We start from the raw sequence: 27,481 nt of genomic DNA, 5'->3' as shown, positions 1-27,481 counted from the left end.
AAAACATTTTCAAAAAAAGAAAAAAATTATTTTATTTGTTCACAAATAAACTCTATTTGTTTAATTTTCGATTTACTGAAATTATCTATTAGCTTTCCTGAAAAGCTAGCTGCAACCGCAACTTTCAATTCTACTTGTTTGTTTATTTTGACTGGCTCGTTGGTTGATGAACTATTAGCAATCAAAGAGAATTTTATGCATTTTATTCTAGTTATATTACATTTAAATTTTCTTCGAATTTATTATTAGTGTTTTTACGGTTTGGCTATATTAAATAAGTTTCCAAAATGTCTCTTATGTCAGAAGAACGACGTAAAGAGATGGAAGAAGAGATGAATCGGTAATAAATGTTTATTCATTTGGAATATATTTCTAGATATCAGTTTAAATGTTTTAAGTTTTGCCCACATTAATATTTCGTATCAAATTCTTTAACTTATACTACTTACGATTGAGTATTGTTGTTGAAAACTTAGTAAATTATGCTTTATTCTCATGTTGTCTTTAAGTTACTACTGCTATTTTAACTAGTTTTTTTGGTCAGTTATTTTTTTTTCCCTTTAAGAATGATGTTATACGAAAAATTATAAGTTAATATTGAAATTATTTATTTTCAACCGATTCAAAATGGACTAACAACGAGCAATGCTCGTCAACAATTGACTAAAAGTTTGTATGATGATAGCGAGAACAGAAATTAAGATCTTTCAGTTCAGTTTCAAAAAAAAAAAAATTTGTTAATGTCTTTTTAAAGAGCAAAATATATTAAGAAATCGACTTTAAGGAGTAAATTCTTTGCTATGCCCATTTAAAACTATTATTGTATCATCTTAAAATTAATCTAAGTAACCTGACTACTAACAAAAAATTGTTAAAAACTTGAACCATTAAGTACTATTGGCCGAAACTAAATTGTCATTTAGTTTGAATGTGAAACAGTTCTTCTCTTGCTTGCATAATTACTTTGGTATTTTATGTTTCAAAAATATTCTGAAAAAATTTAATGTGTACATATTCATTTCAACTAATATAAAACTTTATATTTAGTATTATTATTTTAAAAGATTCTATAAACAGAATATCCTGCTTCAAAGGGTTCTATTTACATAAACTCAATTTCAGGAAGCTCTTTTTATTGCACATTCCATTCATCAAAGCCTTGGTTTTGTGCTGATTTCTATTTGTGTTGAAATATGTGAAAAAAAGCTTTTAAATTTCTAATTACTATGTATTACCACAAATTTCATTCGCTTTTTTTTTTTTTTTTTAATTCTTTAGATTTGAGCTTGAGATTGCTGGACCTGGCGAAACTAAAGCCTCTTCAACTGCTCCATCTTCAAAAAACAGCAAACCGTTGTCTCCCCCTCCGGCTCCTCCTTCAGTATCAGTTCTAATTCCTGATGGTATGTGAATCCTACTTTATGAACATTTTAGTTTCATAAACATCTATAATTTATTTTTTAATCATCTAGAACGATAGTCCTCAAACTGGTAGTACCAAGCGGCTCAAGGAACATTAAATTATTTCCATTTTATTTACTGTTGTGTGTTTCTTGCGGGTCTCTGCGACTTTCTATGGACGAGAGATGAAACTTAAGAGATTAACTGGGACCTGAGATAAAACTTAACCTAAGAGAAATTGAGATCTGTCACTTAAAGCTACACCCATAACTCCACAAGCCATACCATTATATCTATGTAATTGTATTTTGTTTTGAAGGCATGTTTAAATACAATTAAAATAAAATTATTAAATAAAACCCATCTAAAATATAAACAATCAATGTCTGCCCCCCCCCCCTCTAAAATTATCAAATATTTACCAAATAGTAGTAAATATTATCAAATATATTACTGCGGGGATAAAAATTTTAGAGAGCATTGATCTAGAATAATTTAAGTTTAAAAATACCAGCATGACATGTAACTATCTAAAAATTCAGTGCCATGGCAATTTTTTTTTTCATTTAAATATACGTATAATCTAAGAAATTACAGTAAAAGGCAAAAATTAATTTTTGAAAGTTATTTTGAACAATTTTTATCTAAAAAAGGTGATCTATTATAAATACAGTTAAGATTTAAAAATATAAAAACAATAGTTTTTAGTATTTATGATTTGTAAATTAAGTAATTTCTTAAGAAAAAATTAATATTTTGTCATAGACTCTTTCGAAACTTTTGGAAAGTCATCTGTTTTATAATTTCAGAACAACATGAAGGTGAGTTTTATTCTTCATAAAAATTTGGTTTTTCTTCATGAGTAACAAATTTAGCTTTTAAAATTTGTTTAAAAATTTTAAATCTACTTCTTTAAGTTTTTTATACTACTTTAAAGATCTTTTAAATATGCAATATAAAATATGATTTGGCTAGTAGATAATGCTAGATCATAGAACGAGTAGATAATGTTAGTAGTAGAACGAGTTAATCATTATTATGTATAATAAACACATTTATCATTATGATGTATAATAACAGATTTATTATTTTTTTCATGAGTAGCAAATTCAGCTCTTAAAAATTTTTTATGTATTTCTTCAATTATTTTATGTTAAATATTTTTGAAATATGCAATATAAAATATGATTTGGCAAGTTCATAATGTTAGTTCAAAAGCTATAGAATGTGTTTATTATTATTAAGTATAATAATGCTTAAAAGATGCTTGTTGAAACTTTGAAAAAAAAATTTTGAACAAATTAAGTTCTGAAAATTCAAAACTTAAAGTCTATGTTTGACAAAAAAATTTACTAGTATTTTAATTTTGCTACTAAGGAAAACTAAAATGAATTTAATTTCAAATTTCTCTGCTATAATATAGACAAAAAATATCTAGCACTGTATTTTTCTTAAATAATTGAATTGCATTCACAATCATCAACCCTTATCATTATATTTCTGAATTAAGGTCTTTCCCAAAATTGTAGTTACATTTATTCAATCTCCAAGTCTGAAAAATTAAGCAAAGCAAGTTGGTTAAAAGTTGAGTTTTTGCTAATAACTCTATATAAATTAACATGCATATTAATTTTGTTGCAGATAAAAAGCATGGTAAATTTTATTTCAATTCTTATTATTTAACTCTAAAAAATTATGAATGAAATTTTTCAAAATTAAAATTATTTTTAAAAATACATTTACAATTACATGAGAGAGATGTTTTTTTTTTTTTTTTTTAAATAACGGCAGGCACTTGAACTCTCGTTCTTCGCCTCGGAAGATGCCGGAAGTGTTGCTCATTTAGCGTTACCCAGTGGGCGCCTGTGAACCTAAGTCACGGAGGCGAGCAACATTACCCACGCCACACTGCCACAAACCCGTTCATAGGGTGGGCCACATTCACACATCACACACAACAGAGGACAGCACAGAGAGAAACATCCATGCCCAGAGCGGGATTCGAACCCGCAGCCATTGGCTTCGCCGTCAGGCACGCTAACCGCTCGGCCACCTGGCCGGCACATGAGAGAGATGTAAATTATGCCTAATACAGATAGGGAATGCATTTATTTGCTATACATATTCGTTAGCCATTATCAAATTGCAAATGTTTGTTCTACTTTAATTTTGTTGCAGATAAAGAGGAAGGTAAATTTTATTTTATATCCTTCTATTGATGTAGGTATATAATTAGATAATAATTTTAAAAAAGAATAATTTTTCAACACAGATGAAGAACTTTAAATTTCAATCGAAAGCACTATCAAAATCTGTCTAGTCTCAATTGAGGAAAGTGGACATCAAAATTTGTTTGTTTATTTGTTATTTGATTTTCTTCATGTGAAAAAAACATTTTCTGAAAAACCTTAAAAATAAACCAATTGCTTTTTACTTCTTTAATATTGCCCTTTTTGTTACTTGTAAAGTGTTTTTTCAGTTTATAATTTTTAGCCGTGTTTACTGCTGATTAATTAAACCAGTTGGCTACTGCCAACTATCCAAAATTGCAGCTATATATGTCAAAAGTAGTATGTTAACCAGATATCTCTTGCATCCTGACATATTGTTATTCCTCTGAATGGTTACTAAAAATTTTCATTTTAGTGAATAAAGAGTTAGAGAAAGAAAAAAAAATCAACTGAATCGTCAACTAAACTTGCAATTGTCAACTGAAAATTGTGAATTTAATAAAGCAACATTTGTCATTAGCAGAATAAAAAATTAGAATTTTTTTGTTCACAGATTTTCTCAGGCTTCAATATAATGCTATAAATTTTAACTACGAAGTAGGCTGAGTGTAAATAATCGATGTAATAATTATAAAACATTTAAAAAAATGCTATTGAAACCAACTAAAGATGGTTGAGAAGATCTAATAAATTTAAATCAAAATAATTTCTTACTTAGTTGGAGTTAAGTCTGGTCCAGCTCTATAATGTTTCATGTTTTTAGAAGCTTATTAATTTTAAGAGGTAAAGAAATGGCATTACTCTTTAAAAAATAATAATTTTATAACTTATTTATTTAAAATTCTACTACAGTCGAACTCGTTTATAACGAGCTCGGATTTAACGAGGGAAACGAGAATATTTGGTTGGATCAATGTTAAGTCTATGGAACAGAAGTCGCTTTTAACGAGCAAGACCCTGTTTTAGCGAGCAATATTTTTCTGTCTTGCAATCTTTTTTTCAAAATGATAAGAAATGCGCGCGAAATAAAAGAAAACCGCGAACTGAAACTTCAAAGTAAGCTAACAAACTATTATTTTAAATATGTAGATTAATGAAAAAAATAAATGTTTTGGTAAGAATCTTTTCCTTTATTTTTCTTTCCGTTTATTGCTTCTTTCCTTTAAGACTGTAGTGCAACTAGAAATTTTTTGCTGGTTGGGGGGGGGGGAATAGTTGTCATTAAATTAAGAAAATTATTTAATTATATTAATTAAAGTAAGTATTAATTAAATTTTATGTAAACTCAATAATTTGACCTCCACCCCCCCCCCCCCTCTTCTGGTTGCACGCCTGCCTTAAGGACCCGTTTATTATGAGAACTCGGATTTAACGAGTACATGTTACGGTCCCTTTGTGCTCGTTATAAACGAGTTCGACTGTACTATGTATTTATGTATTAAAAATATGGTTCTCTCCTATGCCCTGTTTAACAAACTGAATTACCTAAAAAAAAAATATTGTGATCTATTTAATTTCAGATGACAACCAAAGTAAGTAAATATCAAGAAAGATTTAATTTCAATTCCCAATGAATCCAATAGATTTGTTTTTGAATCAGTAATATTCAAATACATTTTAAATGTTTGTTTAAAAATTTTTATTCATTGTTAAATTCTAACAATTTTTTGTTGTTTGAATCATATATTTTCTTAAGAATTATTTTGGCTTTGTATTTCTTAAAATTGCTATATTTTTTAAACAAAAATTATTCACTTAATTTGTTATTGTTAAGGAAAATAATAATGTAAGTTATATACAATTTCTAGCAGAACTCTTTGAGTTTATGCTGAAGATTCAACAAATAAATTTGATGTTGTCGTAATAAGAATCATTATAGATTGATTCTCATATCTTACTGTGATATCCTAAAAATTTGCTAAAATGTTAAAAGTCATTATTTGTTTTTTTATTATCTATAATTAAGATATGTAATATTTATAATGTTTCAGCTTTAATTAAAGCTCCTCCGCCTCCACCGCCACCACTATCTCCTCCTTCTTCCACCACTCCTACTATGTTAAGACCACCGCCTCCACCTCCTTCTCTTCAAGGTCCACCTCCTGCAGCTCCGCAATCTCCTGCTTCTGTACGATTTATTCCTCACCAATTGCAAAGACAACCTCCAAAACCTCCTTTACGCCCAAATTACATGTCAATGAGTGGACCTCCAGGTCCCTTTCCACCCCCTGGTCCTTTTGGTCCACAACATCAAGCACCCCCTATGTCATCTATGCCACCAATGGGTCATATGTCTATGGGACATATGCCCCCTATGGGCCATGTTCCAACAGGACCTCCAATGCCACCCATGCACGGACCTATGCATCCAATGTCACATGGAGTTATGCCAATGCATATGCCTCATCAAATGGGTATGGGCCTTCCAATGCCCCCTGGATTCTGTCCTCCTTCAGCATTACCAATGAATATGACAGGAGATTCAAACGAGCAACAATATTTTAACCCGAATAATTCAGCTCAAGGTGACGATATTGATGTATCTGCTTCGGATGCGCCATCTTCAACTAGTGAATCTTCATCAGTTGTAGAAGCCTCTCCTGCTATTTATGCTGCCCCTTTTGTTAAAACTCTTTCAGAAAATGCATCTGCAACTGTCTCAAGTACAAATGGACAGATTACTACTACTACAGTTAGTACTTCAGCTAATGTTTCTAACTTTCAAAAAGTCAATAAATCATTTCCAACTAAAACCGAAGACTCTACTGTTGGGCCAAATGTGCCAACTTCTACATCAAATGAAGAAACTGTTGTTAGTAAAAAGAAAGAGAAGAAAAAGAAAATTGTTCGTATGGCTGGTGGTCAAGCATGGGAAGACAATTCGCTTCTTGACTGGGAGACAGGTAAAACTATATATTAATTTAATATACTGTTGAACTCTGTTATTTCAAAAATTATCAATAGTGAAAATTCATTTGTAATAACTAATACTCATATTACATAATAATTAAATCTTTAATTATTAATTATCTCCTCATAACTATTTTTGCATTAAATGAGTTCTACTTGTTTTTGAATATTTGACCATAATGGTTAATAACATAATAAAATAGTTATTTATTTTAACAATTGTTTATTATGTGTTTTTTTAACTAAGATAGTTTCAGAATTATTCTATTTATGGAAATTTTAATTAGTAAAAAAGATGTACTACTTGCTTTGCGTATATATTGAATAGTAATTTGAATTAGAATTGAGTAGTGTATGGGATTCTTCAAAGAATATGCTTGATTAAATCCCACAATACTGGTCTTATTTTATCTGGGTAGCTATTCTAAAATATTATTTGTCTAATTCAGTTTATTACTATACCTAATAAATAAGAATTTAGTCCTTATTTTCAAGAAAAATAATAAAAATCTTTACTTGGAGCAAAAATTAAAAATAAATAAATGAATTTAACAATAAGGCTAAGATAAATCCTACATTTTAAATTAAATGTTTATTAGTCAGTTACTTTTAAAACTATGTTATGCACCAATTGAAATGTAGTTTAAATGTATTTTCTTTCAACTTTTCATAGTATTTATGATTAAAGATTACTGAAAAAAATCTTTTATAAGAACTTCTTAAAGCTAAAAACATGTCCATCAAAATATTTAAAGACAAAGTGATTTTTCAATATTGAAGCAAAACAATATTATATTAATTCAAAATTTCATACATATTTATCTACCCTAAGTTTTGAAAGTAGGATTATTTATGTTTTTGTATTATTATTGATAAGTGAAATAAGAAATAACTATTGATATAAGAAAGGAAAAATTTTGATTATGTTTAAAAAGATTCACTTGAGTCTGGATTTTATTAAGTTAAAAAAAAAAAATTGGAGGGGGGGGGGGTTTGGAAATGGGTCAAAACCAGGGTTGGCAAGATTTTGCCGCAGGTTGAAAAAACCATGGTAAATACCGGTAAAAACCGTCCTGGCGAAAACCTATATTTTCCAAGATGAGAGGACAAAAACACATTTTTGATACAAAATTATTCCTAAAATTGAAATATATATACTATGAATATAAATAATTACAAAAAAGTTAACAAAATTGTTATTCCATAATTAAATCATAATGTAATAATATATCATTTTAGTAGTTTAAAACATTATTGATTGGAAAATTTGTGATTATTCTCTTTTTTCCAGACTTTTCCGACTTTCTCTTTTTACCCATGCTTCTGACTTACCTATCTTTTACTTTAACTTTATGGGAGTTCATTGCATAAAATATAGTATTTTAAACTATGCTCCTTCACTTAGCACACCTATTTTCCACACGGTAAAGATGCATTGGAGTAAATTTTCCAAAATTTATGAAATAGCTAAAGGGTTATAAAATATTTCATTCATAATTAAAGTTTTAAGTTATATTTTCCTTTAATTACAATTTATTTTACCATAACTTGTACTTAGGTCTACCAAAAGATGTCAGCTTTTAAAATATTCATGAAACCTTCAAAGAGTTGGATAATAATTTATTTTTGCTTGTATAAAAAATTATTATGTAATATACATTATTTATTTATAAACAAATAATTTTTTTTTTTTTTTTTTTTTTTTTTAATTTAACTTTTCAGATGATTTTAGAATTTTTTGTGGTGATCTTGGAAATGATGTAACTGATGAAGTTTTGATTAGAGCTTTTAGTAAGTATCCATCATTTGGTAAAGCCAAAGTCATTAGAGATAAAAGAACAAATAAAACTAAAGGATATGGATTTGTAAGCTTTAAAGATCCTCAAGATTTCATTAAAGCAATGAGAGAAATGAATGGTAAGATTCTTATTTTATTAATAAGTTTTCATTGCAGGTTCTCTGTTGTCTGTTAATTTTGCAACTAAATTGTGAAAAATAGTAAAAAGATCTGAAAATATATGTATTTTTTTTATCTATGTGCATATTAATTTATTGGTTTTGTGTATTTTTATTGAGAAGCTGCAATTTTGTTGAAACAGGATTTTTTTTGATTTTTTTTTATGTGTACCAGTTTTTGATGGTTTTATAATGGATGAAACTGTTATATTAAAGAGTTATGATTAGTCTAATAATTATCGTCAAAATCCTAAAGCATTGCTCTTATGCATTGTTGTAAACATTGTTTCATATACTTTAATTGACACATTGTATGTGTAGTTAAGATAGAGTATAAATCTTATTTTTCTTACCTTTAGCAAATATGGGCCTTTGCCCTCATTTCTTATGTAAAAAGGCATTATAAGCAATGAAGTTGTTATTTACTATCCACTCAAAAATTACATTGTGAAACTTTAAAGTTTTAAAAGTTGGTTACTAAAAGTTCTGATTCCTTTAATTTTTTTTTTTAATTTTTTTTTCATTAAAATTTATATTTTTAAATCTTTTTTTATCTACAATTCTATTTATCAATTAATCCTATGTTAGAATTTGTATTTTATTGTAGTTGTAATTTCAAATTTGTTTAAAATAAACTTGCAAATCATAACAAAATATTTCATCCTTGAGAGGATAAAACTCTCCTACAAAATAAATAAACTTGCAAATCATAACAAAACATTTCATCCTTGAGAGGATAAAACTCTCCTATAAAATAAATAAACTTGCAAATCATAACAAAACATTTCATCCTTGAGAAGATAAAACTCTCCTATAAAATAAAACTGTAAAAGAAAATACTAATATAAACTAAAGATTTTCTTTTGCTCAACAACTAGAGGGTGATTCAGCATAGCAGTTACAAACTTAGACGGTAGATAGGGCGCATCATAAGGAGTTGCATAGCGACTCAGGGCCCGAAACATTGTGTGCATCTGGGTGAGCTTTCCTGTTAAGGACTGACCTGTTCTTGCACATTTTAACAGTTAATTTGTTTTATTTTAATTTTATGTTAATTTCATGTTTACTAATAATTATTGTCGAAGCCACCAATTCAATTTATTTAATTTAAAATAATTTCCTTTAAGAAATGATAACAATCTTTCTTTTTTTTATCTTTTTTTCTATGATTAATAGAGGGCTTTTTTAAAAATTTAAATTTTAAGCAGTTATAGCTCCATTTTAGTCTCCAAATGTTTATATATTATACTTAGTGCCAATTTTAACAAAATTTATAAATTAATTTAATTTAACTCAAAGTATTGAATGCAGTTCATTAATTTATTATAACTGAATAGTTGAATAAAATACTAATTGGCAGATACTTTATTGACCATTTGAAAAGAAAAACATTTTTAGAAATTTTTAAATCTATACAGAAAGACTTCTTAAACTTTTTTGTTAAATGGTGAATTGGATGATGCATTTTGTAGTAACTGTTGTACGAAATTTGTGGTTTGTAATTTCTCAGTTTCAGAATTTGGTTTAAAGTTTTTATGTAATTTATCAGCTAATACTGAATAATAAGGTATAATTATGTTGAATGGAAACTGCGGCATAGGATATGACTTTTGTGTTTCAGAACTTTTATATGTTCTAGCAGCTGGATATAAAACTTCAAACTCTGTTTTAATGCTTGGTAATCTATCGAATTTTGGGTCTAGTGCCCCAAAATTTGCTGCACCAAATTTTCCGTTATTGCTTACAACAGGGAGACCTGGATCTGGATTTTTTGATAAAGCTGTAATGTCAATTCCCAATAGATTTTCTGGTGACTTGTTTCTTTGTAGTCTTGGATATGATGCAGATCTGTGAGCTAATTGTGTTAAATCTATGAAAAGCAATTTCCCCTTTTCATTAAAATTGACATTTTTGTAGAATTTAGAGTTTTGGGAAGTTGGTTCATTCGGCTCCATTTCTTGTTTATAACTGTAATGTCCAGCTTGTATTTCTGACACAGGTAATTTGAAAGCGAGTGATTTTTGTATAACCATGATTTGACAGATTAATATTAGTATCATGCTTTTGGTTCTTTTCACCATGTCTATAAAGAAGTAAATGATAAATATTAGTTCAAATGAAAGCAACATATTTTGAATTAAAACATAATTTGTTCTTATATCTAGTACTGAAACAAATCCTACTCTTTCTTGAAAATAGATTCAACACTTAACCGTTATATTGGTATTTTGAATCAAATTTGCTGCAACTTTAATCTGATGTCAAATTGACCTATGCTTCCTTGGAATCATGTGTCCATCAAGAAGTGGAATCATGTGACCATGAGTGAAATTTAAGTATAGAAGTTTGGTTCAAATATGGTGCTATATTAATGTTACAACAAATTTAAATGATATTATGTGAAATTGACCCAGGCGTCCTTTCAAATTGAACCATAGTACCATGAGTGAAATTTACGAAGTAAAGAATTGTGGTTCAAGTTGGTGCCATATTAAGGTTGCAGCAGATTTAAATGGTATGTCAAACTGACCCATGCTTTCAAGTTGAACCATAGTACTTCGAGTGGAATATATGAAGTACAAAAATATGGCTCAAATTTGTGCCATATTAAAATTAGAACAAATTTAAATGATAGTATGGTTTAATCTGTTCTAAAATTTCTAAGAGTGTACATAAATGAAAGCAGGTTCATCCTGTGCATAAGATACCTGGAGCTGCTTTATTTTTGCCACAAATAGTTTTTAACTTAGTTCTGATCCGATTGATAATAATATTGTGCTTTTGTTACTTTCCACCATGTCTCAAAGAAACTAATAATTAAAGAAATTAAAATAAAATATATTTAATTAAACCATTTTGAATCTACTAGCAAATTTATACCTTATTTCACTACTTAAGCAAAGCATGCAATATTGACGAAGATAATTGAAAGGAAACTGAAAATATAGCAATCCATAACTTTATATTCTCGTTTTTCAAATTATACAAGTATGTAAATCAAACTTTATAATATCATTACTTAGTTTTGTTATTTGTTTATACTCACTATTGATGTGGATAACTCAGATATGATTCACAGCTATGGCTGTTTATTTAGAATGTTGCTTCACTCCTGTACAAATTGAATCAATGAGTCCGAAAACAGGCAATTTTTGTAGTAATTCTGCTATAAGTAACTTTCAAATTCCTCTATTTTATTTCAATGCTTGTTAAAAAAAAATTTACCATTTGTAAATAATGGATTATTAGCTTTTATTGCTGCTTATTTTTCAAATCTTAACTATTATGCTTATATTGCTGCTTATGTATTATCTATCTGTTCAAGCAAAGTTGTATTTCTTTTCACCATGTAAGTGAAATGAAAATAGTTTCTTTCAAAAGTTTTAATAATGAATCTGATTTTTCTTGTCGAATTCAATCTATTTTTTTTTTTTTTCATTGGTAAATAATTTAAGATTTAAAATGCAATATTTTTACGCTTAGTAAGATTTAGTATTAGATTTAATTTAAATATTTTATTATTCATCATTATAGTAGAATATTATCATTATAAATTGAAAATAATTAAGAAAAAATATTATCTTTACTATAAGTAGAAAAAATTATAGGAACTAAAATAATCGTTAAAAATTGAGAACAACTTAAAATTAAAGCACTTATGTGTTAATCTGTCTAATTATTAGTATAATTTTAAAGAATTTAATTTTGTTAATTTTCATGAAATTTTGAAGTTTGAAATTTAAAAAAATTCGATCTTATGTTTGATACGAAAATGTTCTTGCACTTTTTAGTTGAAACGAGTACCTGGGTAATTTTATTGTGCTCTTAACTTGAGAATTTAGTTCAATCTATAATTATATTTTAGTTCAGTTCACAATTTTTGATTAAACTTATTTCATATTTTAATGGCATTATAAAATAAGTTCTTTTTTCCCTTTGAAAACCTTTAAATTGTCAACCTTTAATTGCAAGTCTTCAAGTAAAATTGAATTACATTAAACTTATGTTTTTATGAAAACTTTGCTGTAATTATAGGCAGTTCATTGCATACCAATGTATGCAAATAAACTTGCACTTTTTTTGTAGATAATGTAATAATATAAATACAGCTTAAATCAAACCATAGTGAATATGCTAAGTTTTATATTTCGTACCTTGAAAAATGGCTAAAAGCTAACAGTAGTAAATCTCCACTTAGCTTGGAAGCTAGCATCTTTTTTAAGGTGGTTTTATAATTAGGTTGTTTTCATAATTTGGTGCTATCAAAGCCAAATGAGCCCAAGTTGCTAATTAAAACACCAAGTAAAAGCATTAAACTAATGTTTTTATTTGCTGTCATTATAATTTCTCTCTTTGACGTGTTTGATACCATAATGCAAGAAATATTTTAATACATATACAGTAGAACCCGTTTAAGAAGTTTTTCAAAGGAGTGGAAAGAAACGACTTATTAAACGGGAAAACTTATTAAACGGTGAAACTTAAAAACACATTAATAAAAAACTAAAAAATTTGAAATTGTGTAACTTATATTAAATTCTCAGCCTAATGAAATAAATATTGAATTTTAATATTCATTTAGAAAAAAAATTGCTAATAAATAAAAACAAAGTAACCTACTTTATTTTTTGTTTCATACAATGTAATATACGTTGTTACAATAATTGACTAGATTTCTGTGAGAAAAAATCGTGTAAAGTGGTTTGTTTTTGTCTTTTCTCACCTACCTTTAAGTGAAAATTGTCCAACTGCTGTAAAAATTTAAACATTTCCGGGGGTACATTTTCAACAGTGTAAATAAATTTCCTAAAAGTATCCAGCCCTTTCCTGGCATCAGAAAAGCTAGGTGGTTTAGCAATATCTTCTTCAGTTTCACTGAATTCTTCTGTATCATTTGTAACATCACAAATATCCTCTAATGTCAGCATATCACAAGGTAAAATTTCGTCGTCAACGGATACATATTCTTCAAACGATGCTGTGAAATTAAGTTTATTTTTGAATGACTTCCAATCATTAACAAAATTTACGTTTGTTTCTTCGTCTTCATCTGATATTTCATATTCAGCTTCTAAGAGATATTCTTCAGTTGTATCTCCGTCAGAGAATCCAGCTTTCCGAAAACAGTTAGCAATGGCAGATGGTGTTATTAATTCCCATGCTGATACAATTAACTCAATCGCTTCTAACATATTGACTTTTTTTAGCTCTCCAGTATTTTCAAGTCCTTCCAGCATCCGTTTCACAAGTCGCATTTTATAATGCTGCTTAAATACCTTAATAACTCCCTGATCCATTGGTTGTAGAACAGAAGTAGAATTTGGTGGTAAGAACTGCAACTTGATGTTAGTGTACTTATTCTCCTTGGAATGAGCAGCGCAGTTGTCTACGAAGATTATGATGTTTCGTTTTTCTTTTCGCATCTTACTGTCTAATTTTTTCAAATACGTTTCAAAAATTTTAATTGTCATCCAGGATTTTTGATTACTGTCATAATCACAAGGCAGTGACTTAACATTTCGAAAGCATCTTGGTTTTTTCGATTTACCGATAACTAAAATCGGTAATTTTTCTATACCATTCATACTGGCCCCAACTAAAATTGTCAAACGTTCTTTACTGTTTTTTCGCCATGACAGGGTTCACCTTTAAAGGCAAAAGTTTTATCTGGTAAAAGATTGAAAAACAGTCCACATTCATCCATGTTAAAAATGTTCTTTGGTTGATACCCTGAAATAATTTCAGGTAATTTAGCTTTCCATTCTTCAGCTTCTTGTAAATCAACGCTGTTACAATCTCCTTTAATTGTTTTATAAACTAGACCAGCTCTTTTTTTCATCCGATCAATCCATCCATTGGAAGGCGTAAAATCAACATTCAATTTCTCCGCAATCTCTAATGCTTTTCCTCTAAGAAGAGTTCCGTTGACAGGTATGTTGGCGGATCTTGCTTGTTTAAACCATATCATCAGTTTCTCTTCAATATTTTCGTATTTTCCTTTCTTCACTTTTTTTACTTTCTGGGATGCACCGGAGCAAGAAGAGTTTAAGATGATGTCTTTCTTAGCAATAATGCCATTTAACGTGGTAACAGGAAGATCTAAATTTTTTGCTATTTGAACTCGTGTTAATTGAGGATAACTGTCAACAGCTTTTAAAATTTTTACTTTGTCATCAATAGATAGAGCTTTACGCTTAATGCCTTTACAGGACATTTTCCACAAAAATCAAACTTTTTACGATGATTTTTAAGATAACATAAGCGCCTACACTAAGAAAATTTTCAACGAAATGCTGCTAAATGTTTAGATGTATCTTTCTCTTCAGTTATTGAATGGGTGTGGACAGCAGTGAAGTTCGTGAGTCACCAGGCTATTCATTTAAGGTGGACACAATGACAAAGCTATTCCCTACATTCTTATCAGTTTCATAGTTCATCTAAAGGTTCACATTCCTTTGCTCACACCTGTTCCTGATAAGTCACCTTTTTTTGTAACAAAGGAGTGATGAAGGTCAGTGGTCAGTACCCATACATGTGTTTGTAAGGGCAAGTTAAAACTAAATAAGACATTTTAAATAAAATTTTAAAAAATTGAAATTAGGAGTGGAAACTTCTTAAACGGGAAAAAAACTTCTTATAAAAGTAAATTTAACATTATGGTAATTGGTTTTTTTTAAAAATAACTTCTTACGCGGGAAAACTTCTTAAAAGGGAACTTTTTAAGCGGGTTCCACTGTATATAGAATTTTAGTATTATCAAATGGAATTTTAATATTTTTTTAGAATTTAGTTTTTGAATTTTTGTTTCTTAAAATATTACCCAATCTGGTGAAATTATTTACAAGGTTTTCTTTTAAATCTACACGCTATTAACGATATTAAAGTAATACATGACATATCGTAGTCTGGAATGCGTAAAAATGATCAGAATTATGACAAAAGACGTGAATGACAATTTTCATCGTATTTGTCTAAAAGTGTAATAGCTGAAGAGAAAAACATTTTTTTTAAAAATGAGGGAACTGTATAAAAAAGCATGTAAAAGAAGTATGTGCGTTTAATTACTTTGAAAAATTACCTGACCTTTAAGCAACAAAAAGGAAAAGAAAAAAAACTGCTTTTTCGATTTCAAAATGACACCTAATTTCGAAAATTAACCAATACAAAGAAGTTAATTCCTGCCATATGTTTATTCTTTTTTCAATTATTATTTCCAAAAATAAAAATAATAACCTAAAATTTGAATTCTGTAAAGGAAATACTCTATTTTGTTTCATGCTTTCCAGAATATTCTATCAAAAGAAAAAAGAAGAAATAGGATTATAAGAAATAATCTTCATTAAGGAACAGGATAAATCTTTTCTTTTTTTTCTTACGGATGCGTTTATGGATCGATCAACTTTCTTTTCAACTTCGTAAGTTTAACATCGATTTAATATTATCAAAATTAGTAATTTTTTTAAAAATTAAAATTGATGAAATTGGATCGGATGTCCGAAAAATCGGTTGTTCTTGAAAGTCGATTTTAAAACTAATCCAAGTCCAAGATTTTAAAACTAATAATTTAAAAAAATTCAAGTTATTAGGCGCATGAAAATCTGTTGTGTTTATTTTTCTTTTTCTGTTTTGCTTACTCAAAAGAAATAATTTCAATCTATAAAATATTTCAATGCTTTTCTATTTCTTCATGTTGTTTTTTTTAAAAATTTCATTTTCTACTGAAATAAGTTTCTCATCTTTTTAATTAATTATATAATAATAATATAAAATATTTCTGTTTGTGTCTCTAATTTAGCGCAAATGCCACAGCGTAAAAATATAAGGAAATGCTACTATTTTAAATTGGTCTGAGCTGACTAGAGTAGAAAATATTTGCTGTTATTTTGTTGTGTAGTGTTGCTAAAATTCATGATTCAAGTTATCTAAATTAGATAGAAAATCTATCCAAACTTCGTAGTCGGAAGTGATAATATCCATTAAGAACTTCACTATAATTCTGTCACCATTAATTTAAAATTTAACATCTCGAAAATACATAAATACGAAGATAATGCTAAATTTAAATGTTCCCATTTACAGAACTTTTGTTTCAAACTACTAAATGGTATCGTTTTGTCCTATAGCTTTCATTTTAAAAGAATTGTATGTACATAGATTCTTCTATTGAATCTGATTTTATTACAAATTAATTAAATCGTAATATTTTCTTTTCTTTCTTTTTTTAAGAAAAAGAATAAATTGTGAGATAAATTAATCGAGCTAAAAACTAATTTTCAAAATCTATGTATGAATCATAAAATTTGAAAATATGTAAATCAAAGATGTATTTTTAAAAAATGTAAATTTAAAAAAAATTTAATAAAATCTAAGGAAAGCAAAAAAGTCTGCATCTTACCTGCTTTTTAGGAAAATACAACTTATATGAGTTTATTGAGTGAACTCTCATTTGAAAATGAAGATACAAACTCTCTCAAATGTGACTGACTGCCTTGCTTTTCTCTTTTTCTGTCTAAAAGGTTTTGATTGGCTGAAAAATATGCTGTGGGTGGTACCTACTGTTATTTTATTAATTTATGCTTAATTTTGTCATTTTCAGTCAACAAAATATTTTAATGCGTTTTGGATTTTTTTGCCAAGTTAGAAATTGTACACTTATTTCAAAACAATTGTATTTATTTTCCATATGAATTTCGAATTTGTAAAGTTACAAAAATTAAAAAGTGAAGAGTTGAGTGAATTTTAAAAAATCTATGATGTTTGTTTCATTTTTTAAAGCTTTTGAAAGTTTCATACAATTTTTATTAGACATTAAAAATTATTATTTATTTTTATTTTAATTAATTTTGTTTAAATTTGTTTAAAAGAATAATCAATAAGAATGAAATGAAGAGTTTGTGTTTTGTCTCTCTTATAACACCAGTACCTTTTGTGTTAGAGTTCTGTTATTTAAACAGCAGATGAAAGAGGCAATTTCACCCCCCGATCCTAAAAATCATTAAAAAATTTCAGTTAGATCGTTCCTGAAGCGTTTGAAAAATAGAATTTTTTCATTGATTTAGAACTCGCTATTCATATGAATTAAACCGCAGATTTTGTTATTTCAAATATTTTAATGGTAGCATCAGTGAAGTTTACAGATAGACTACGTAACCAAATTAGTATTCCTAAATTTATGTGAAGACGCATGTTTCTTTTGTTTATAATTACGCTTTAAAAAGGCGACTCTATAAAACTGAATAATTAAAATCAACGGTTTTTGAAATGAAAATAAATTTGTTATGTAATGAAAAGCAAAATTAATGAATAAATAATACTAATTTGTCTAAAAGAAACGTGACTGCAATGATTTAGTAATAAGTGCTACTTAAACGTGTATGGATGCTATTAAAAATATAATAAAACAAAAAAATGGCTGAAATAAATAAATAAATTAAAAGTTTTCCATTTTTAGTACTTAAAATGGTGAAAAAACGGCGAAATTGCCTGAATAAAATTTTTCAAAAAAAATTCAATACAAAACTCATGACCTCAGCATAAAGTAATCTAGTTTCAATTCTTCAAATTTCGCTTTTCCATTTGTCTTTCAAAACATAAATTAACATGTTTTAGAACTTAACAGATATGTGATGTCTACAATTTCTAATAATGTATAGTGAAATACGATTTTAGATTATTTTTTATCAAATCTATTCAAATTTTCTCCAAAAAACTTTGTTGGGAAATACTTTTCCAAAAAATACGTTGCCGAATACTCGACAAAATGGCCGAATACTACATATTCGTTGCCTTCCTGATATATATAATATTTCGGTTAATATGTACTAATTTTATAACTGTCGTTGAACAGCCGACCCAATTTAAGGTTTACGACTACTGATGTTCAACTCTGTAGCCTTGTAATTTTGAACCCAATCCAAGAAACAAGGAAACTCCTGGATCAAGTATTCGGAGAAATGTGCCTTCATGGAGGACTTTTTGATGGAACTAACCCTCATTTGCATTACATGGATAGGAAAACCACGAAAACTTCCCAAGATTAGCCTGATGGCATGGGAACTCTAACCCATGATCCGTCTACCTCTGAGGATATTTTACGTCAGCACTGTGGTCGGTACGAGCATGTGCGGAATTTGTATCGACCTGCCATCGCTGGGATTCGAACTCAGTTCACCTCATTAGAAAGCGAACACTCTATCCCCTGAGCCCTCAAGGCTCAATATGTACTGATTGAAAAAATAGCTATATACTAAAGAGGAAAATTATTGGAGAAATTGTTTTAATTAACTTAGCAGAATGAAAAATAATCATACTTTAATTAAAGCAAATGGTGCTTAGTTAGTTTCGGTATTGTAACAATTAATGCAGTTTTAACCCTTTCCAGAACAGCAATTTTCTATTAAAAATTTCAGTCAGGCTGGGCATTAGCAAGTGTGACCTTAGATCAGTGTTACCCAAAGTGTGGTACGCCTTCTTATGCGAAATATGTTGCAACAAACGAAAATTTCAAAAAATTTTATTTAAAAACAAAGCTAGCCAGGAAAATTTACGATTACGTAATTTTCTATTGGCTATTTTTTGCAAAGTTAACAGTTGATAATTAGTGGTGTCAACAGCCAGTTGTGATTTTTAACTTTTGTGCTATTTTTTTACAGTAAAAAATAATTTTTTTTTTATTAGTGGTACACAGCGTTATGAAAAATTTAGAAAGGGTACACTGAAGTTTGGGAAGCACTGCCCTAGAAGATAGACTTAGATTCTAAGTGAAGTGACAGAATTTCTAGTTTTTGTGTACTTGTTATCGATGCTTGTTAAAACTGTATCAGTACTGAACAGTTCTAATATAGATACTGTAGAGAAAGGTTTTATACGATCGCCCGAAAGGGATACGTGTTACGTACCATCGAAAATTACTTAATTGTGTCGAAAATTGATCTCACGCGACAGTGTTATTCCAAATAAATACAGTTAATCTTTTTTTCGATGGATGAAGTATTGTTGTTGTCGTCGGATATTAAGACAGGGGTGGTGCGATTGCTCTTGTTTTCCAGTGGCGCCATCTATGGCCTAGAATTCGACTTCTGCCAAATAAACCCACCAAGTCCGTATTAACGTCACACACGTTAATACGGATCCATTCATTTATCCACAAATCGTAATTCTGACCTGAACCAGAGAACAATCTGCAATTCAGTACCCCCAGAGGTATTGATTTGTTATGGGAAAATGGAGGACTTTGTGATTCGACAGATTTAACTTGCACCAGTCACCATTTACTACGCGATGAGTCTTCGGCTGGTTGGATTCGAACTCCCGTTCACATATACTTGAGTCCAGCACCCTGCCAACCAAGCTCTCCCGGCCTGGATGAAGTATTAAAAACGTGTTTTGCTTAATCTAATAACGCAAAGTCACTCTACGAAGGGCAAAATTTTATGTTAAAAAAATGGAATTATTTTTGCTTTATTAATTGTCTATGTTGGCGTATGTCTATGTTGGCGTTTGTGCGTGATATTTTAGTAATGTTCAGAGCTGATTTATGGATTATTTTCTTTTTGTTCATCCTGTACGAAGAACTAGTTATATCTAATTATTGTTTATAAAATTTAAGGATTATTTATTCTTATTTAGCTTACCGATCATGAAAATTTTTTATTTTAAGGTATACATTGATTAACAACCTCTTAAACTACTTAATTTTAAATGATAAAATCCAAAATTTGCTCAAAATAAATTTTTGTTTTTAGGATTTTTAAAATTATAAGTTACCTTTTTTTTTTTTTTTTTTTGAGATTTTCTTTGTGTTATGGGCTTTATTTGGAGCAGCGATGGCTCAGTGGTTTAAGGCACTGAGCTCATTGTAAAGAACTGGGGTTCGAACCTTATCGGGTGCTTGAAACCCACCCTGCTTCAGGTCGATGTGTTCCAGCTTGAATGGGAAGTAAAGTAAAGGCGCAATACAATCATGTCGTTGGTCACGATGCAATGCAGCCTTAAACCTAATTATAATGGATTATATGTGCGGGTGCAAAAAGTTTTTGATTCGCTCTTTCGTTCTTAGGATATGGTGGAAATTGTAAAAATTAATTATGTTTATTATTATAAAAATTATTTAAGTTCAAAGCCATTAGTGGTCCCAACTTTTGAAACAGATTTTCTAAATTTTAGCACCCTCTACTCTCACATTTTTATAGTAAAAAAATTCATCGATGATACGTAGCAGTGGCGGATCCAGCGGGACAAAAAAATAGAAAAAAAAATAAAAATTTTTTTATAGTTTACAAAAGAAATAAAATATTTTAAAAATTATTTAAGGGGGCATATACACCTAGGTAGGTCGGAAAAAGAGATTTTTTTCCCCCATCTAATTATGTTCTCCATTGTTTCAAGAATCATGATCCAAAAGATTAAAACAAAATTCGTCGTAGTTTCATTATAAACATTAATAATGTTGAAGTGCGCTTCAATAGGTTTAACCAAAGATTGTATTTGCCAAAGTTTCTAAAAAAAACGCATTACATTTATTATTTAAAGGTTTTGAATACTTGAATTATTAATGTATTGTTCTATTGTTCATTATGAAAAAAATAAATGAAAAGAATAGCATTAAAAACCCGTTTTTTCCTAATATTTAAAAAAAAAATTTATAAAAATATTAATTGTGGGGGGAGGGAGGGATATGAGTCTATGACCCTCACCAGGAAAAATTTCTGGATCCGCCCCTGATACGTAGTTACATTTAAGATAGGATAAAAAAAAAATAAAAAAACTTTCAACATGAAAAGAAAGGTAAGTGTGCAGAGTATCAGAATCAATTTGATAAACGATTATCAAATTTCCCAGTAATCAAACATGTTTTGATATTGCTACTCAAACCTTCCTGAATAGTATACTTTTGTTTTCTAAAGCGATTTTGTTTTTTCCTCCCTTTACAGCCCCTAGTTGTGCTTTTTTTAGACAAGGTTTCAAAAAATACACATTAGAGAAAGTCATTAAGAAACATTATTGTGTGGAGTTAAGAAAAGAAATACTTATTTTATTTTCTAAAAAATATATGTTTTTTGAGACATGACATTTGAGGCCTTATTTAATTATAAAATTCGATTATTATTTATTTTTTGCTCATCAATTCAACATTTGTGTTCCAATTTTCCCCCCAAGATTATTGAAAGAAAATAAACTCAAAACACAAACAAAATGCCCTTTAAAATAAATAAAATGTGTGTGCTTTTCGAATTGTGTAGGAAACAATTGAATATTTTGAGAAAAACTACTCAGGGACAAAAATACGACGCATGCTTTCCCGAATAGCTTGTTTATCTTTTTAAATACATTAAGAATGGTTTGTACGTTAAAAAGAAGAAATAATTACTGTTTAAGATGATTAAATTATATATGTTTTTTTTAATTTACTTTTGTATACATAGCAATAATAAAAAGATCTGTTATTGATACTCATACTAGAACAATCATTTTGTATTATCCGCTTCTAATAAGTCATTAGCAAAGATTAAAATCGTCTGAAGTTATTATTTTTTTATTTATTTTTTTAGAAAAGAAAGAAAATGAAATTTGAATATCTATGATCGATTTTTTTTCCTGTCAAAGAGAATAAAATCTGTTATGGATTTTGATTCGTGAAAAAAATAAAACAAAATGTTTTGGAAACACTCAAAAGAAATTTGAAAACAAAAAAAAAAAATTTTTTTTAACTTTACCTTGACATGCGTCATAAAATCCTTGTAAAGTATAATTAGATAAAAGCTCTTTCTCAACGAGGTGCTTTAATGCTAATTATCTTTCTACTTTTTTATGTTTTTTATGCCGAATCTTATTATTTTTGCATCGTCAGACACAGTTTCTTGCGCCGTTTAAATTTGATTTGATTGAGCTTTTATGATATTTTTATTAATTCCGCATTGAGTTCGTCTCTGTATGCACTTGAATTTTTGAGAAAAAGAGCTTCTAAATGTGAAATTGATTCAAAATAACGAAAGCAATTATATGTCTGGAATTTTAAGTGAATTTCTGTAAATTAAACTGACTTTTAAATCATTTACATGCACGGAGTTCTATGTATTTTTAATATAAAAATTCTATTTAAACTACTACGATAGTATATTTTATCTAAAAATGTTTCCATTTATCTTGTTACCTTTTAGGTAGGTATGTTGGAAGTCGCCCAATCAAGCTAAGAAAAAGTACATGGAGAGACAGAAATATCGATTTAGTAAAGAAAAAACAGAAGGAAAAAGAAAAACTTGGACTCCTATGATTCGAAATCCCACTTGTTAGGTATAAATTATGCAAATTAAATTATACTAACAACTATGGTAACATTGTGTTTTAGTAGAAATTTTGTTATTTATAAAGATTCCTTATTATTTCTTATTTTCATCAATTGCAACTTTTAAATTTAAGTGATTTAGTCTTAAATTTTAAGTGAAAGTTAGAGAGGAAAAAAAAACTCATTTTGGTGTACTGAAATAAAATTTAAAAAAATTTTTTTTATTTATTTATTTTTTTTCTGTGAAAGAAGAAGTTAGCAATTAAAATTTCGATCACTTACCTGCATAACTGAAAAAAAGGAAATAAAAATAAAAAAATCTAAAAACTATGTTTTTGAAGGTGGCGGAATACTTGAATACTTCTATAGATTCAACTTCATCAAAACGGAAAATTACTTTGACATTCATTAAGTATTGTGTCCACCCTTTTTTCCAGGCATCTGACAAAACTAAATTTATTTTTTCCTTTTTAGTTGACTTAAAATGCATGTAAAAAAAATTTATTTCATTCTATAAACTAGAATTTTATCCTTGAATAAAGACTAAACAAAGCTATGTTTACGCATAAGTAAATGATATCATTTTTAGAAGCCCCACCACCTCTCCCAAAAGAAATTTTATCTCGTATAAAACGCTTTAATTATTGAACTTTCATTATCATTTCTCATTATTATTGATTTTTCGATACCGAAATCCAAAACAGATTATCACCTTTTATTTCCTTAACTTATTAATTGGTAATACGCTAGTCCAATCTCAGTTCTTTTATTTGAGTTAATGGGAATACATATCGAATTATTGATGGGAAATGTAATTTATTACATTTCCTAAATCAACGATCGAAATGGAATTAGTTCGAATCCTGAAGGGAGATTAAAGTTTCTCCTAATAGACTTTTTCGTTTGAAAGGTTCCCATTTTCCTACTGGGGTCCTGGATTTGGAATAAATGAATACATTAACATTATTGAATGAAAAGCATATTTTAAATCTTGCAACTGCAAGCTTTATACAATTCATAAAACTCACAGAATTAAAATGCTAAATTAAATTGCTAATTGAAAATCGTTAAATAAAAATATTGTTGAATTCTATTGTGTACTTAATAAAATCGTCTATTTATAGTTTGTTTTTTTTTTGAAAAAGAAAAAACTAGATAAAACTAAACTAAAAAACCAACTCAATTTAACTTTTAAAAATCATAATTTAACTTTTTCACATTGCCGCATTTTTAGAAAAAAAATGACCACAACAGAATAACGTTCGTTAGAAACGCTCATTAAAAAATGCTATCATAATAAAAACGCTAATAAAAAGGAAAGTTAAGACGATATTTTAAAATACGAATTCAGACTCAAAAACGTACTCTCTCTCTCTTTTCTGAATAAACATACTTTTTTACGACGGATTTAGATTTCTGAGCCTCAAAATACGTGGCCGCAATCGTTTGGTCTAGTTTTGGTTAAGTTTTGATCCCTTTAATGTTAGTTTTACTTTTTGCGTATTTCGTCATATTTTAAGAATCTTTTAAACGAATCTAAAAATTTTGACCCATAATTATAAAATTCGTTTACACAAAGATATTTCATTTTTTAAAATTTTTTTTAAATAATTATTTTTTGTCGCATTTAATAATTGTCAAAAAAATTATTAAAATTTTTAGAAAATTGTAAAGAATGTAATTTTATAAAGCAAAATAGGAAATTTGATTGAATAGTTTCTGAGAAAACAAATTTTAAAATCAAAATCAAAAATTAAGTTGTTTGTTTAAAATTAGATTTCTACAGACAGCTTTTTTAAAGTTTGATTTATCGGGAACCGATTTTGTTGAAAATTTGTATTTTGCTTAATAAAATTGCATTCATTTAAAATTTATATACCTTACAATTCTAATTTTTCGAATATTATTAAATAAAATAATAAAAAATAAATAATTATTGAAAATTATTTTTTGTGTAAAATGATTTTTAGATAAACAAATTTTATAATTGTGTGCATAAGTTTTTCGATTCGCTTAAAAATTCTTGAGATATGGTGAAATACACAAAAAGTAAAATAACGATAAGGGGTCCAAACTTAGAACCGCTCTACATTACCAAACAATTGTTACCATATTTCCAAGATAGCGTAGCGGCCCTATACTTTGAGAGTCAGAAATCCAAATGCCTTGAAAAAAAAGAGAAAATGTTTAATCAGATAATTTTTTTGTTGCCTGATTTAGTTACTGAAAATATCATTTGCACTATTTAACTTATTTGAGGTAACCCCCTCGAACCATTGAGTCCTAGCACATAAATATCTGATCATATTAGATCAAAAGTTATTCAATATTTCTTTTTTGGGAGGGAGGGGGCACTGTACACTTGGTTAATTGTTTCCAATCATTCTGATATATTTCAACTAACCGTAGACCATATACCACCTACCATTCAGATTAAAATCATTATTTCGCTTTAAATAATTCAGCTTTAAATCAGCATTGTTTGAAGATAATTTAATTATCTATATCATTGTCATATAATTTTTTTTTCTTTATTCATTTTAGGAAACTTCTTATAATAAAGAATCTGGAAGACCATTATGTCATCCTGATCAAAGAACATTATTTATTTTTTGTCTCCTAATAATATGTAAATACATTTTCATCAAAAAATTGCTTATAAATAAATGTTATTGTTTCATCCTATCTACTTTCTCACATTCGTTAAATATTTTTTTTTTATTATTTCCATTTACCTGAGGCTGTTCTTCAAGGATTTTTTTAGATGAAATAACTCTTTTTGGCAAATAAACTGCTGTTCTTATAATTGCTGCGAGTATGTAAGTTGTAAATTGTTGTTGTTGTCAGTTAGCCAGCACTATCTATGTTAATTATAAGAAATAGTGCAAATAACGAATCTAAAAGAAAAGCCACTTTTTGTAAATAAAAAATGCTTGTGATCATATTTTTTAATATTTCAAAAGTTATTTCATTGCCCAGACTTATAAATATTATGCTAAAGTAAACAAATATATTTCAATTCCTTGTCAAAAATGAAAACAAAACAATATACACTTTGATTTGAAATTAAATACAGAGAAACTTACAATATTTTTTTATCTTTAATGTATTCTGATATAAATTATTTTATTCTTTAACTGACTTTAAAATCATTTGTTTGAACAAAAATAACCATGATTTTATTTATTCAGTGATTAGTTTGTAATAGTTAAAACAATTTTTGAAACATTTCAGTTAGAAATATCAACTATTTTATTGTTTTTAAATAATACTGTTAATACATTTATAATAATACTATTAACTTTAATTCATTTTTAAAAAATCATGAATTTTACCAATCCCGATACTAAACAAAAGCATTTATATGATTAATATTTTTTTAGTAATACCAAGTTGATAAAGATGAAGACAATTAAGCAAACTAAAAAAATTTATAAATTCTTATCATAAATAAAATATGCTAAATGATCATCTATTAAATCAAATGTTTAAATTTTTATGGTGACAATCAACATAACAAAGAGAAATTTTTTATTTTATCGAAGAGAAATAACCTTAAAAAATCTTACATAAAAGAAAAATGAATTCCTTACTGACAATCAAATAAAAATTAGCACTTTTCAGAATTTTTTTAAAATGAAAACCAAAAATAAGAACTTTTAAAACACCGTGCACTCTATATATTTATTTGCATTCCCTTAAATAGTTTTACCTATTATCTTACCTAGAAATTAAAATATCAAAAGCTATTAATTTTTTTACAGAGAATTGCAGAAATATTTTCTCTGTCTATTTCTGTTTGGATTATTGTTGTTCGGTATCAACAGAGCTAAAGATTTCAAAAAATGGTAAAAAATTTCTAGTAGTTACGAGAATTAATCAAAATATAAAAACTGGAGTATTTATTTCAATTTGTAGGCTTCTATAAAAGATATGAAAAATGCTTTGTTATTTAACTTGGAATACAAAGAACATCATTTTTTTTTTAAAAAAAGTCATTTAACTGTTACACAACTTATATAATTGTCATTGAAAATTATAATTTTGTCATCAACTATTAACTTGCCATCAGAAGTGCTTTTCTAAAATATCAGCAAATGCAGAGTCAATCAATCTGAAGCTAATCAATCATTTTAAACTAAAAGCTTTTTCGAGAGAAGCAAAATATAAAACCAATCAATATATTTATAATGATTGATGAAGTTCAGTCTTTTCAACTAAACATTAAACAAAATAATAACACATGCAATTTTTCGGTAGTAAATTTTAAATTGTTTTTTATTAACTCTTTGCTTGACATAAAATTTTGAGAGCTTAGAATTTAATTTAAAAAAATCCATTTTATCCCCTTATATTAAAATATAGAAAAACTCTGCTTGACAAGAAATGGCATAGAATGAGTTTCTAAGTCTTGCTTTGTGTCTTTCTTATATTTTATTTTTTATAATTAATATCTACCTTATAGGGGAGAGAAAAATACTATCTTTTAAAAAATTTAATTTTTGAATAATTAAATTTTAAAAATAACTTTTTTTTTGTTATTGTTCTCCTCCCAAAATTTTTCCTTTAACTTTGAGATTCTAGGTTAATTTGTATCGATATCGGTATTTGTGAATATCATACTATATTGAAAAAGTTTACAATTGTAGTTTTTATAATAGTTTTATCATCAATTTTACAAATACCTTTTCTATTTTAT

General features: G+C 27.8%; 1 protein-coding gene across 1 annotated transcript; it reads left to right on the top strand.

Moving 5' to 3' along the window:
- Positions 1-63: 63 nt before the first annotated feature.
- Positions 64-25,467, top strand: LOC107446996 (uncharacterized). Its single transcript, XM_016061829.4, has 6 exons — positions 64-340; positions 1,279-1,403; positions 5,624-6,535; positions 8,265-8,459; positions 22,658-22,790; positions 25,327-25,467. The coding sequence occupies exons 1-5, from the start codon at positions 288-290 to the stop codon at positions 22,768-22,770; spliced, it is 1,398 nt and encodes a 465-aa protein (XP_015917315.2). The 5' UTR covers positions 64-287; the 3' UTR covers positions 22,771-22,790; positions 25,327-25,467.
- Positions 25,468-27,481: the final 2,014 nt, after the last annotated feature.

This window comes from Parasteatoda tepidariorum, chromosome 6 (genome assembly GCF_982258835.1).
Source record: "Parasteatoda tepidariorum strain Cologne lab strain chromosome 6, Ptep-v5.0, whole genome shotgun sequence".
Lineage (NCBI taxonomy): Eukaryota > Metazoa > Arthropoda > Arachnida > Araneae > Theridiidae > Parasteatoda > Parasteatoda tepidariorum.
The sequence above is the reverse complement of the archived record's forward strand: the minus strand, read 5'-3'. Positions and strand labels throughout refer to the sequence as shown.